Raw genomic sequence first — 14,269 nt, forward strand, 5'->3', positions numbered from 1 at the left:
TCACAGTATAGTGATAGCTGCAAAAATTATACTTTGGTGTTTCGTTAAATTCACAAAAAAAAAAAAAACCAAAAAACATTGTATAACGAAAAACATTTTTATGCAGATTTTTAAAAACTTTTCGAGATTAGTTTACACAGTTTTCGTTGCAAATATAGTTTTTTTTTTAACAAAGAAAATAAAAAAGAACTTCCATTGGTAAAATTGGCAAAAATATTTTTTTTCCCTATTATTTTCCTCGCACATGTATATTTTATACAAATTTGTTTAACTTACTGTAGTAGGGCGATATATTTGGATACATTTGACTTCCTACTTGTGATACCGGTGATGCAGGAACGCGGATGATGCGCGGTTTATTCTTCACGGAAGTGGAGAAAACTGAAAGTAACAGAAAAACATCATTTTGATGCTATAACTCTTTGTAACATACATAAATATATACAGTCTCATGAATTCAAAGCGGTGGAATAGTGCTTTCTAATTCTAATAAAAATTTATTAAGCATCGAAAATAAATTACTTAAAATGGTTTGTCTTCCTATTTTGATTTTGTGTTTTGTTTTTTACCTTATTAATAATTTTTGGGTTTTTTCTGTGTCTCTTTTTTTTTTGTTTTTTTTATCATTTTTTATTTTTAATCTTTTTTCCCTTTTTAAATATTTTTAAAATACTTTTTCTGGGCTTTCCTTTGTTTTTTTCTAAAAATGTTCTATTAATTTTTGTTGTATTCTTTATTTTAAGATCGCGGGTTCGAATCGAGCTCAAGAAGGCCTAACAATAATTATTTTATCATTTTTATTTTTATGATAAATTGTTTCTTAAATGAAAAATAATAATAATGATAAAATAATTAAATAATTAGGCCTTGAGCTCGATTCGAACACGCGATCATACAAATCAGTAAGCCGACATAACAAAACAGAAAAAAATATTCTTTATTTTTTTCTATTTATTTTATTGTTTTATTAAAAAGAGATAGATATACGGTCTCTTTTTGATACTTCAATTTGTTATTTTTTCTTTTTTATATTTTTTTTTATTTTATTTTTTATATTTTATATATTATATTTTTTACCTTTTTTATTTTTTATCTATTTTTGTCTTTTTTATCTTTTTTGCTTTTCATGATTTCGTTTTTGTTTTTAAGTCTTTCTGTCGATCTCGCAAGTAAAATTTTTCTATAATTTTTTTTTTATATTTTTTTACTTTTATATTTTTTCTTTTATACTTTTGTTATTTTTAAGATCGCGAGTTTGAATCGAGCTCAAGGCCTAACAATCATTATTTTATCATTATTATTGTTATAATATATTTTTTCTTAATTGAAAAAATTTTTTGTTATTTTCTTAATTTCTTTTTATTATTTTTCATTTTCTAATATAGTTTTGAGTTAATTTATTTCATTTTTTTGTTTTTGTTTTAAATTAAGTTTAAAATTTATTCTTTTTTTTCTAATTTAATTTTTAACTCTGATTCGTTTAGTTATGTTTGATTTTCCGACAGGGTGGACCATTGATGTCAATTGAAACGATTATCCTTCATCTCTTGTCAAATATGGTTGGCTTCATTTGGATTTCGACGTTGCGCCATTTTTAGTGGCTTATTTTGTTCATTTCGTTTCGTCTTTAATTTCTTTTAATAGTGTTACAGTTAAGTTTTATTTTTTTTTTATCACTTTTATTTATTTGTTCTTTTTATACTACTTATTCCTTACTATTTTTTATTGTTGATTAATTTTTTGTATTTCTTGCATTTTTTATATAAAAACGTTATAATACAGCGTTTTCTTCGACTTCGGGCAATCTAAATTTCCCCAATTATACCTTTTTTCCTTTTCACATATCGATGGGTTAGCGCACATTTGTGATAAGTGACAAATTCCAAGGTTTTCAGGAGATCATGTTTTGTCTTTTAGAGGCGATTGATATTTAGGCGAACAGATATTTCCACTGACTTCTTAGTCGTCATTATAGATAACTCGCTTACAAAAAATGCACACTAGGTAGGTATGATGCTGAAGTTTCAGGAAGTGCAGTTAACTCAGTTTTGGTCAAATAGGCACTTAGCACAAGTGTGCGCTCACCCATCGATATTTTCTTTATATTCAAGATTCTAAGCAAATTTCAAAATTAAGATTAAATTAAGATACCACCTAATAAGTTAAGGAACTATCAATGTTAATCACAATAACTAAAAAGTTTCGTTACGTAGCTGTAATGACCGTAGAAACGATGTAACAAGGGACAAATTTTCCTCGGATTTTTTTTAACCATAAAAGTTAAGTTAATCAAAACTTTTTTAGAAACAAGTTTTTTCAATTCTTTGGACTTCTTAAAAAAAACCCCCAAGTGAATATTCGTTCAAAAAATATTTTTTAGAGAAAAAACCAAATAGAAGTTGATTGACAAATTGTAAATAATTTTTTTTTCTGTTTTTCAATAGTTTTTTTTATCGACTCGTTGTTTATTAATATTTTCGTGAAATTTTTTTTTAAATTAATAGATTATTTTCTGTTAATTTGTTGAAAATCGCATTCAAAGATTTTTTTTTTTTTTTTAATATAATAATAGTTGCTTTTTTTTTGCAAGCGAGCTTGAAAAAACGCTTCAACTAGCTAAACAGTTTCATTATGGCAAAACCATACAGATGGTGGAAGTTTATCAGCTAATTGTTACTTTTTTTAGTTACTATGACATTTCTACTTCTAGCGCAGTATGTTTTTGACACTCAACCAGAGAATTACAAAAACAAAATACATGAAATGCGTGTGTTTGTTTATATGTACATACATATGTCACCCTGCCGTCACGCTGTTATTTTGTTATTTTTGTTTATCTGCACATTCGTATGTTCATTTCATTCGCTCGTTCACAATAGTGCCCTATTTTTGAATATGCAACACTATACAACACTATCAATCAGGTCGACAATTACCTAAGCGGTTTCAACTGAAACCGCTTAGCCAACTCAACTCGATTACTTTTTATTGTTGCTTTCCATGCAATTCGGTAAGCTAAACAAACACTAGTTTAATTGTAATAGTTAGCAAGGAAATGCAGCTAATATGACGAATAACTCTTTTGCAAAAATGATTGCATAAATTAAAAATATTCAACGTTTGTTAAAAAAATGTATTTGAGTTATGTCTTATTTGTTTAAAACACATTTTTACAAACCGTATAATTTTTTTTTAATGAACCTAAACTTTTTTTAACGATTAAAACTTTGTTTACATAAAAAATTTGTTTAACTTTTAATTTTTATTTTTTATCCTTCGATTATTTATACAAATTTTTTTTTATTAAAATTTTTCTTTCAGTCTTGTTATAACGTATTATTATTCCTTTTTGTTTTTTATGCATGATTTATAATTTTTTGTGTTTTTTTAGAACAAATCTTGTTTTATTTTATTTAGGTTACTTGTTTTTAGTGTGCAAATGTTAAGTGTATGCCAATTTTTTACTTTTAAAACATTCTTTTACCAAGCGATCGAAATTTCCATCTATATATGTAAACCTTTTCAACAGACCTTCGATTTCACTTTTTATTTTTTTACGAGCATTAATTGAATATTTAACAAGAAACTCTTCAATCAAGCTTTTTTCCCTATGCAAATTATTTTCTTTTTTCCTCGCACTTCAACTCTTTTTCGCCCCTTTTAAACTTATGGCTACGAAGCATAGAAATTGCGGTGATAAAAAAGTTTAGCTACTTCAAGCTGAATTCATATTTTATTGCTATATTTATTAGTATTTCTTGTGAGCTTTTAGCGGCTCCCAAAGCCATAAAAAAATTATTAGCATAAGTACATATCTGCGTGTGGCTGTATGTATCTGTGTTTGTAAGTAAATTAATTTTCTGAAATGTTAGCAAATTAATCAGGAAACTTTCTTAACTTCTTTGGAATAATGTCATTGACATCGCCGAAACTCAAAAAAATTGTCGATCAAAACTTTTTAAACGTCGCAGAAATTTATAACCGAAAATTGAGTAAGAAACAAGAACGAAAAGGAGAAAAACTAATTTCCGAAAGATGTTTAAGTGCAATTACGATATTTTAATTATGCACGGAAAAAGTAAGCTAGAAGCGCTAGAAGGTATAAGAATGAAATTTAAAAGGGGTTTAGATAAAGGATAAAATCATATTCAAGTCCTATATATAAATGGAGAGCATAAAACGGTTGCCAGTATTGGTAAGATTATCGAAACTTAGATTTTTCTTGTCATTGGTCACTGCGATTTGTGATTAAATATGTTTGAGATGGTCGTATTAAGGTATTTGGCGATAGATCTTCTTGATAGAAATAACATGATGATATAATGATTAGAAATAAGGTTTTTCAATTAGAAGAAAATTTTTCTAAGTGGGGTTGCCCCTCGACAGTGTTTGGCAAGCACTCCGAGTGTATTTCTGCCATGAAAAGATCTCAGTGAAAACTCATCTGCCTCGCAGATGCCGTTCGGAGTCGGCATAAAACAAGTAGGTGCCGTCCCGCCAATTTGTAGGAAAAATTAAAAAGGAGCACGACGCAAATTGGAAGAGAAGCTCGGCCTAAAATCTCTTCGGAGGTTATCGCGCCTTACATTTATTTATTTTTTTAAAGGACCAGAGCAAGCAAAAGGCAGTTATAGCTGGGGAGGCTGTTAGACACTTAAAAAGAAGAATTGAATGAGTCAATAGTGTTACACGAAGTTTGCGCAACGACCAAACTGAAAACCCATATCAGAAAACGGAACCGTTGTTATTAAATTACTCCGTCCTCTTGTCTTGCTGTTTCTAGATCTGATCGCTTTTACAGTCCTAATAGCTGGAGTCTTATATTGGCGAGCTCGATCGTTTCCATCTCCAACACGCATTCTTATATCTGCTATCACTGCCGAGGCCTAATTTAAAAGCATGTGATGTCAGAAGGCAGTGTTCAGTGAGAATACCCATCATGAGCCTGCAGTCCCCTCTTTTCAATGCTAAGAGTAACTTTGTTAGTCTAAGGTTGTAAGACCTGCTCATGAACTGGTTGGTCGCCTATGTGCAACTCTCACCATCTCTTAATCTCGCCCAATCTCTTTGAGACGTATTCGGCACAAGCATCGACTGATGGGAGCTGTTTGGCTAGTTCATCCGCTTTTTCATTTCTATCTATTCCCATGTGTCCAGGGATCCATTAGGGATGTATATTTCTCGCGATTCCGATAGTTTCCAGGTCATTGCCTTAATTGCTACTTGGCTGTAAAACCTGACTCGGCTGCAGTTTAAGCTATTTTCCTCCAGTATTTCTACTGCTTTGGCGATGACTACTACTTCCGCACTTCCCGCTTATTAAGCGGCTCAGTATAGTATACCACAGACCCTAGTTCTTCTAACACTTTTTAGAACCATTAGTGTACACGTTTTTTGTCTCTTCTGCCATTTGAACGCCAACCTACCACCTCTTTTGTGGCTCTAGAAGCGTATGTAGATAACTAGGCAGTCTGTTCGTCCAGTATTTGATGACGCAATACTACTATGGCCGTATGGTCTGCTCTCTACCTGCTCCGAGGCATTGAGCCTCGTTGCAGTTGTTGAAGCTCTTAGTATATATTAGTACCGGAAATATCCTTAACTAGGCCACGAGAAATTTATTTTAATACAAACTGGCGAGGAGTGAACATCAAAATATTAACAAATTAAATCAGAGCTGTTAATAAATACCCCTGCTTGAAAACCCGCTAGCCGAAGAAATACAAAGATTTATTGGGCATATTAGGGAATTATTTTCCTCCACATTCAATAATTGCATGGTGTCCAAGGGGTATTGGCCGATCGAATAGTGACTATCAGACACGTAGCTGAAGTCACATGGAACGCAGTATGCAAATAACGTTGAGTGTGGATAATGTAAACCGACGAGCAAAGTAGACACGAGTCGGAATTTCCAGAGAAAATCTCGAAAAGTTTCAAGCAGACGGTGAGAATTTTTGACACGTTTTGGATCCACCACTTTCATCACGAAAGTAAACAACAATTAATGACATGAAAACGAGAAAAGAATGTTTTTCTGAGGCGCTGTAGAAATAATCATGGTGGTGTACGGTACGTGGGTACCTGCCAAGTATGACCTCTAACCCAGTGGTGTTCTAAACAGACACATATTTAAATATCTACAACACCGACCTAACGGCGGCTCCATGTAGGCTTACGGCCTACACTTTTTTACTCACCGAAGACTGTTTCAATGCTTTTCTTAAATTGTTTTCTGTATCTTTACCTAATCTTTGGCAATAGCGTTCAAAGCTACAATTCCACAGTCAAATACAAGTATTAAGAGATGTTAACAACCCTTCCTTAGAACCGTAGTAACAATCGAAACTTTATAGTCAACTTATAGATCGAAATCGAGAATGAACTCTCATCGCACGTAAGGTAAACACGGCAACCGCTTAAATTCCTAAAAGGACAGTTCACACGAAAAGGAGAGCGAAATCTGTTAAGCTCCTGCTTGCCGCGGCAGCAGTTTTTATCTACGATGGTGGAAATTAGAAGGGGTATACGCGTTACTCGGATTTGCGTACCCCGGAACTGGTGTATTAACCCCGTATCAATGGGTGCAAAGATGGTAAGATATGACGGCATATTTAAAGAGGATACAAACCAAAACCACCAGAAGAGTTTATTACTTACTCTTCTTGACTTGATTTCGTTTCTGAAGAGCGGTTTTCAACCTCTTCAGTAAGTCGCTATCTATATAGTACATTATCGAAATATTTTGTTTTCTCCACGCGAAGCTTCAGTCTCAGTTAAGTTCAATTAAAGTGTAAACAAAAGTCAGCTGTTTAGCTATTTTTCGTGAATTCACAATGGATTTTTGCGATTTGTTTTACAAAATATTCACAATTATCGATTAAACCGGAGATTGATCACTCAGTGTTAGTGAAAATGAAAACGTCAAATGAAATTATCCGAGAGATTGCTATCCTCCAGGTAAAATCTTTTTTAGCTGCATACGAAAACTGCCCTAAATGAAAGTTTCGACCAAGGAATGTTTCCTTGTAGAGCATACAGCTTTCGTTTCTATTGAGACTACATATGACTTTATCGAACTTAGAAACAGGATCGTATAGAAATTAAAAGTATACTGGATCAAAAGGCGGCAAATGCTAAATGCTAAAGTTTTGTTGGTAAATCGATGGTGTTAAAAATATTATACTGTGGCGAATATTAGCAGTTCTATATATCACTAAAAAAAAAAATATATCACTATGCTGCTAGTAAATAATTTTACAATAACATCAAAGCAAGCAAGCTGCTCGAGAAGGCTGCTCGCGAAGAGTCCAAACCCTAGGAGAAATAGGCGAACGAGGCAACGGAGAGCATGAAAGCAGCGCAAGCTGAGATATAATGAATCAGTTTGATTTTAACACGCTATTAGTGAAGTAAGGGAGTATTGCAATTGTGAAGTAATACTACTATGTACAGTAGAGTTGTAAATAAAGGACATATTGCTATACTGAATATTTGAGTTATTTATTCGACAGTTCAGCGATTCGAATGATAGCAGAAGGTGCAAAATAATCAGAATTTTCAGAAGTTCGTTACAATATTATTAGTTATTAGTAAGAGGCAAATTATGTGTAACGCAGCGAGTCATTTTTTATCGCGCGAACAAAAATTCATTTCATATATGTCAGAGCATTCATTTACTTCAGCGAGAGACAGTAAACCTGAATGCCTTTATAAAATTTTTGGTATTATATAATGGTGACTGTGAATGTGAATGAGTGCGAAGCAAAGTGCCACGGCGCCATACACAATATGGCCCTAATCAGCGATTACGTCAGGAAGACAGTGGAAGTCAAAAAATTTAAAAACATACACCTTTTACAGACATTTGTCATTCAATAAGCAAGTAGCTTGAGAAAAAGATTTTAAATAAATTAAAGTAGAAAACAAACAAATTGTTTGTACATTTTGCATTGCTTTGCTCACTCATTTGCAAATGCGATGAACAGCAAAGGGATATGGTCGCTATTTAAAGTGGCAAAATCCAGTCTCAGGTAAAAAGCAAAACTCTGCAATATTCAGCGTTTACTTATTGCTATTTAGCTTTGCTCAGCTCAGACACGCTCTAATAGGCTACACGAGCACTCATCTGTTTTACTTTTAAAATAAGTAACTAAAACAAAACATTATTTAAATGCCTGGATTCCTTCAGTGCTTTTATTGGACAAATCTACTAAGCATTTTTTTTTTTTTTCAAATTTAAGGTTGCGAAACTGTTGACAAAAAAATTACGAAAGGGCAGTACGTGACAGTGGAGTTCCTTTTTTAATTTAACTCACTTACTTTTCAGGTCAATTTTAGTGCATATTAGGTCTTCAAAGGTAGATTTAAAAAAAGCCCTGCAAAATAAAAACACACCTAGCGAAATAGTTTAAAAGTTGAAAGCGAACAACAAAAATATTGGTTAGGGTGGGCCAAATATTTTGAAGCTATTTTTTACCAATATCCAAGCTATTTTCTTCCAATATTTAGAGGTAAATCATGAAGTTCTAAGAAAAAAATCACTCAATGTTCGAACTTGTACAATTTTCAAAAGAGGGATCTTATATTGATCGATATCTGGAAACATTTTCAAGATGTCGAACTTGTATACTGCTGTCCTATTTGTAGGCATAATTTTAATATCAATATTGTACAAATCACCTCGTGCAACACATTTGAATTCAAAAAGCAACACCTCTTGATAAATGATACACATACAGATAAACTGTACTCTTACCGGGTAGGAAGATTTATGTTTCACCCGAGACTGCTAGAAACGATGTTCAAAAAAAAGCTACCTACCCTTATGTAGGTAAATGAAAAAAAGTTCTCTTAGAACCTAAACTTATTTTTGAACATTTTTTTCTCACAGCAGTTTATTTTAAACATTCCTACGTTTGAGTTTTAATTAGTTTAATTAAGTCCTTTTGTTGTGTATTGCAAAGTCATAGTTTATTATATTTGCAATCAACGCTAATTGGTTAAAAAAAAAAACTTGTATTAGAGCGGAGTTAATGACCGAATAATTTATACAAATTCTGTCTACAGGACCTCAAAGAATTATTTCATCCATGCCTTAAAAATTTACCGAACAAAAGAGGCCAAAGAATTTAAGTAAAGCTAAAAAGAAAAGAAAAAAGACTAAAAGGATAGGAAATTCCTCTAGTGCTGCTATTGCTGTAACTGCAAAAGCACTCTCCGAAGGCTAGTGGGAGTGTTAAGGATGTGAGGAGTCCCTTTCCGGATATAAGTCCGATACTCTCCGGCTGAAGTAAATTTTGGTGTTGTTCCGACTGCCTCGGGTGAATGACTTTTTGAGCACTTGAACCTTCGGGTATATGGATTTAAGTCCCCTCTTACCACAGACATGCCTTGCCAGGGGAGTATTTTAAGGCACTTAACCCGCTACGGCTGACTTCCTGCAGCTAGTTTGCAGCATAGGGACTATGGCAGAAAATTATTCGGTATGACTATCGTCATCACATGTCTATTGCATAGGCTGACCAATGGAAACGATCGGGAAACTCACAAGGGTGAGAATCGAGCGCAAAGATTTTATATTGAGCATTTCTCTTGACCTTAAGGACCTTTTGCAAATGTCTGGCTTCAGCTAAATTATTACCGCTGGGTGAAAACAATGTAGAGAGAGGAGTTTATGCTTAAAAAAAAGAGGTGTCCACGCCATACGGAATAGTTTACTCACTACTCTGAGTTCGGTCGCAACCGCCCTTTTTTAAGACCTTCCAGGACTAAGGTGACGAAATAGCTATCCTTGTCTGTGAAAAGTTTTCGGATACTCTGCGCGACTATGATACGGTGATAACGTGGCTAAATTCTGTAGACTACCACTCAACACATGTCAAATGAAACTAGGTATATTTTCAAGAAGTTATGTGTGAGGTGAGCTCCGACCACTGGTGATGTGGGTGTCGGCTTGCCGCTATGTGATAGGCTTAAAACTGTTAGGATATAACTACATGGGAAGGCCAGGAAGCTTTAACTAGAGCATGGAACCAAGAAATCCTTGCTTTGGGCTGCTGTCGGAGAGCACTTTGCAGGCGATCTCGCAAACGGTAGTGAACATAGGGTATGGTGGTCGACTAGAAATTTTTTACGGCATATTGGTTTGAGTAAAACTGCCTGCTATAAAAAAGGATGCAAACTAATAGTTGGGTACGAGCACTTTAGTATTCCCACCAGCCTTGGCTTCATTCTCAATAATACAGATTACTGTGCGACGTATACTACCGACCTATTCCACAGCTTCGCCAGATAACCGCCTTAGAGAAAAGGGAGGAGTGGATAACTCACTTTGTGATTTTTTTTTGCGTTTGGGTCCAAATTTGGAAAAAATTCTATATGTGTTCAGGGTATATACTCGGTAGGAGCCTTTTTGCCTCTTCATTAGGAAAGCTTCGGAGTTCATCTGGCCAATAGTGGTGACTGTTCTTATGCGGATGAGCTGTAGGTAATCGGCTTATCAAGCGTTTTGGTGCTACCACCTCCCTAATGTGAATCGATCTTTTTAGACATTTATTAACGGGTAGAGCTCATCCGAAACCCAGCGTGAAATCGTTCCTTGCTCTGCGGCCTAAGTGCATAGCAAAAATTCCTCGGATTTCGGGCTACCTAATCTGCGGAAAGCGTATTCGGTATTAGCATTATACAATATAGAGCAATAAAATGGTGCCTAAACGTACTTCCCAAGGGCAGTTATACATATAGGATCATCTTAAAGTCAGGCAGCCTTGACACAGGCATGATTTTCCAAGTGGAGGTGTATATTGAAAGAGCGGTTAGACTGTTCACAATAGCCCAGTTCCTAAAAGCATTGAAATCAAAGGAAATGTAATTTCATCTAGGAAATCGTTCGAGGAAATTTTAAGAAGAAATTGCCACGACAAAAGGGTTGAGTGGTATAAGTAGGAAGGAGTCTCATGATCTTCCTGAGGGTATTCAAAGTGGGCATAAACGTCGTCATACACTCAACGTAACAACCAAGCAATTCGGTGGCTACCAGGAAATTTACTGCAAATGCTGTACAATTTAGAACCTTGCCTAACCCCAATTTGCAATTATCTATAATTAAATTCTAATTTGTGGTTGACGGAAAGCAGTTCAAAACATTACATGTTCACGAAAACAAAAGAATAAGAATTAGCCATTAAGAAGTCGCCTCTTCTGTAGGCAATCGCTTGAGATCATAATATTAAATTGTTGCCACTTAAACCGCACAAAGGGGTTTGTTTGAGTGCCACAATTAGTTGAACCACCCCCAATAGAATACATGAACGTCATTCCGCCACAATCATTGTCAATGTATCCATCCATCTGTCGACACCTCACTGCTACTAAATCGCACTAAAATCCTACACAAAGTTTGTCGTGGCCTCAAACAACTACCTACGGAAATCAGTGCAAATAGATTTTACAAAATTAGCAGCGACAACCAACAGCCAATTAGATGTGCTACCAGAAACAACAAAAACAATAACAACAACCAACGCCAAAAACAGCGTCCTGACTAAAGTAATCAGCAGGTAAACTTAAGCTAACTGACTGTCCGAAATGTTGAATTGACTGAGTTAGTAGCTGACAAAGTGGTCGAACGATTTAGAACCATTGACTCTTGCAATTCAAAGTTGCGTAATCACTAAATTGAGTATGACATTTGGAATTTAAACTCATCCGGCCACAAACCAACAATGATATGATACTCCATGCCGGATACTCGTGAGTGGAGGGAAGGACATGAATAACGAAGACTCTTGATAATGGTGAATTTGGAGTAATACGAACATATGTATGTGGAACAAATTCGGAGAATGTAGGCATGATTTCTTGATTGTTGTTGCATGAGTGTGTGTAAGTGTGCTGGCGGTGTGTATATGTGTGTTGTTGTATGTGTGTCAATGGCAGTTCAAGGCAACAACTTGGGCATGGTAACATGGTTAAGCAAAAATCAGCAAATTCAGTATGAGTCCACTGCAGCGGATCAGCTGATTGCACACATTCAATATTAAAACAGCCACCTACGTATAACAGGAATCAGTGTAAACTGCTTTGTGGATAAGTGCATACATAAATAAAAAGCCGAAAAGTTTAAGGCCATTTATAATCGAATATGTATTATAAAACCAGTTTACGGGTCACTGGCGCTGACACACTATTGTGTAGAATCGTAGCGCAACGTCGCCAATAGGGTCATTCACACTAGACTTTTAACAACCGCTCTTTGACCAAAAATTAATTGGCTACAATTTAAGTCAATGGAAAATTTTTCATTAACGATTGCTAACAGAATATGAAGTAAGCGACATCAGATATATTTGTGAAGAATTGAGGTTCTTGGCAGTGGCCTAAACAGAAACACGCCCATTTTCATGTGCTTCACAAAAGTACGGAAAGTGATCAAAGTAAACTTCCCGGAATATGGAAACAGAAAACATCACTCCACATCAACACACAAACCGCAATGTAGACTTACCTCCTCGAAAGACCCTCAATAATTTCCCTTTGAACAATGTAACAAACTAAATTACGACTAGCATAGATTGGACACCGGGACATCTAGTCTACATTTTTTGTGGATTTGTGCAGAGCCACATGCTTCTGTAGCAAAAGAGAGACTCACAGGCTTTACTGTCGTTCGTCGTCACATTACCTTCTAAATCAAGGTGGGAAATTGGTACTTTAAGCTTCAGAACGCCCTGTGTGGGCGATTTACCTAGGCGGAGACGGAAGACTCTCCGCTATGTAACAAATAGCTCTTCGTGCGCTCACCCTTTTATGGGGGCTCAGAAAAGTTCCCGCCACTGGAAATATAATTAAGGAATTCACATTGCAGGCAACATCAAACACTTTAGAAACAAGTTTTTCAATTAGAAGAAAATTTTTCTAAGCGGGGTCGCCCCTCGGCAATGTTTGGCAAGCACTCCAAGTGTATTTCTGTCATGAAAAGCTCTCAGTGAAAACTCATCTGCCTTGCAGATGCCGTTCGGAGTCGGCATTGAACAAGTATGGCCCATCCCGCCAATTTGCAGGTGAAAAAAAGGAGCACTGCGCAAATTGCAAGAGAAGCTCGGCCTTAGATCTCTTCGGAGGTTAACGCGCCTTACATTTATTTTATTTTTATTTTTTAATTCACATTGCATTAAATATAAACGAAAGGAAGTGTTGCACACACTCTAGCAATATAAAGGACGTCTATAATCGGTTTCCTGTTAGTTCAAGGTCTTGTAAGATCATTAGCAGAAAGGTTGGTACAACCCTCTACAAATCCCCAGCATTGAGCGGGATCAGATTCTACAGTTCATTACTCGTTCTCAACCAGTTCAAACGCGAACAGTTTTAGGGTACCTGCGGTTTGGCTAGCACTCTATTTCGGATAGCTGGCTGTGGATGATCAATAATTTCCCTTTGAACAATGTAATAAACTAAATAGCTACTAGTACAGCTTTGACCCTGGGATACCTAGTCTATATTCTGTGTGGATTTATACGTGTGCTAGACATAAACAATCTCTTCACATACCCATCTGTAAAGAAACGCACATTAAACAAATATCCCTTGGCTTTCACCCTGTCAAAAAAACGCAATGGACGTATCAGCTGTGCAGAGTTAAATGCTTCTATAGCAAAAATGGAATCACAGGGCTCATGGAATGAGAGCTCAGAAAAGTGCTTGCAATTGGAAATAGAAAGTAAGGAATCCACATTGTACACATTCTAGCGATATAAAGGACGTCCATAATTGGTTAACTGTTACTTCACGATCTAGTAAGGTCATCGGCAGAAAGGTTAGCACAACCTTTTACAAGTTCCCAACCTTGAGTGGGATCAGATTTTACAGGTCACTGCTCGCTCTCAACGAATTCAAACACGAATAATTCTAGGGTACCTTCGGTTTGGCCAAGACTCTATTTCTTTGGAAAGTGCTGCAGAACAGGATATAAAATGTCTAGCACTAGGGATGTACCATTTTAGAACTTAGTCGTAACTTTGCCACAGGGTGGGTATAACGGAAAATTTAGAACAATTTTTGTACTATGAATGTAGCAACCACAAAACAGAGCTACAAACCGACCTCACTGAATTCTCTCAATCTAACTTTCCATACAAAAAATGGCTGCGGTGTTACCCCATTCAAGGTATAAAATCCATTTATTTTAAATCCCAAGTTAAGGTAAGTTTAATAGCTAAGTTCTGTGCTAATCGTCTCCACGGTCGCCCATTTTCTATCGCAAATT

At 35.4% G+C, this 14,269-nt stretch overlaps 1 protein-coding gene across 1 annotated transcript in view; it reads right to left on the bottom strand.

Annotated features, from left to right (window-relative positions):
* Gp210 (nucleoporin 210) overlaps window positions 1–14,269 on the bottom strand; it is a 243,821-nt gene that overhangs the window by 3,440 nt on the left and 226,112 nt on the right. The window contains exon 24 of the mRNA XM_067775759.1: window positions 277–381. Within this exon, the coding sequence (XP_067631860.1) occupies window positions 277–381 (105 nt within the window). The remainder of the gene's footprint in view (window positions 1–276; window positions 382–14,269) is intronic.

The sequence above is a fragment of the Eurosta solidaginis genome, chromosome 3 (assembly GCF_040869045.1).
Source record: "Eurosta solidaginis isolate ZX-2024a chromosome 3, ASM4086904v1, whole genome shotgun sequence".
NCBI lineage: Eukaryota > Metazoa > Arthropoda > Insecta > Diptera > Tephritidae > Eurosta > Eurosta solidaginis.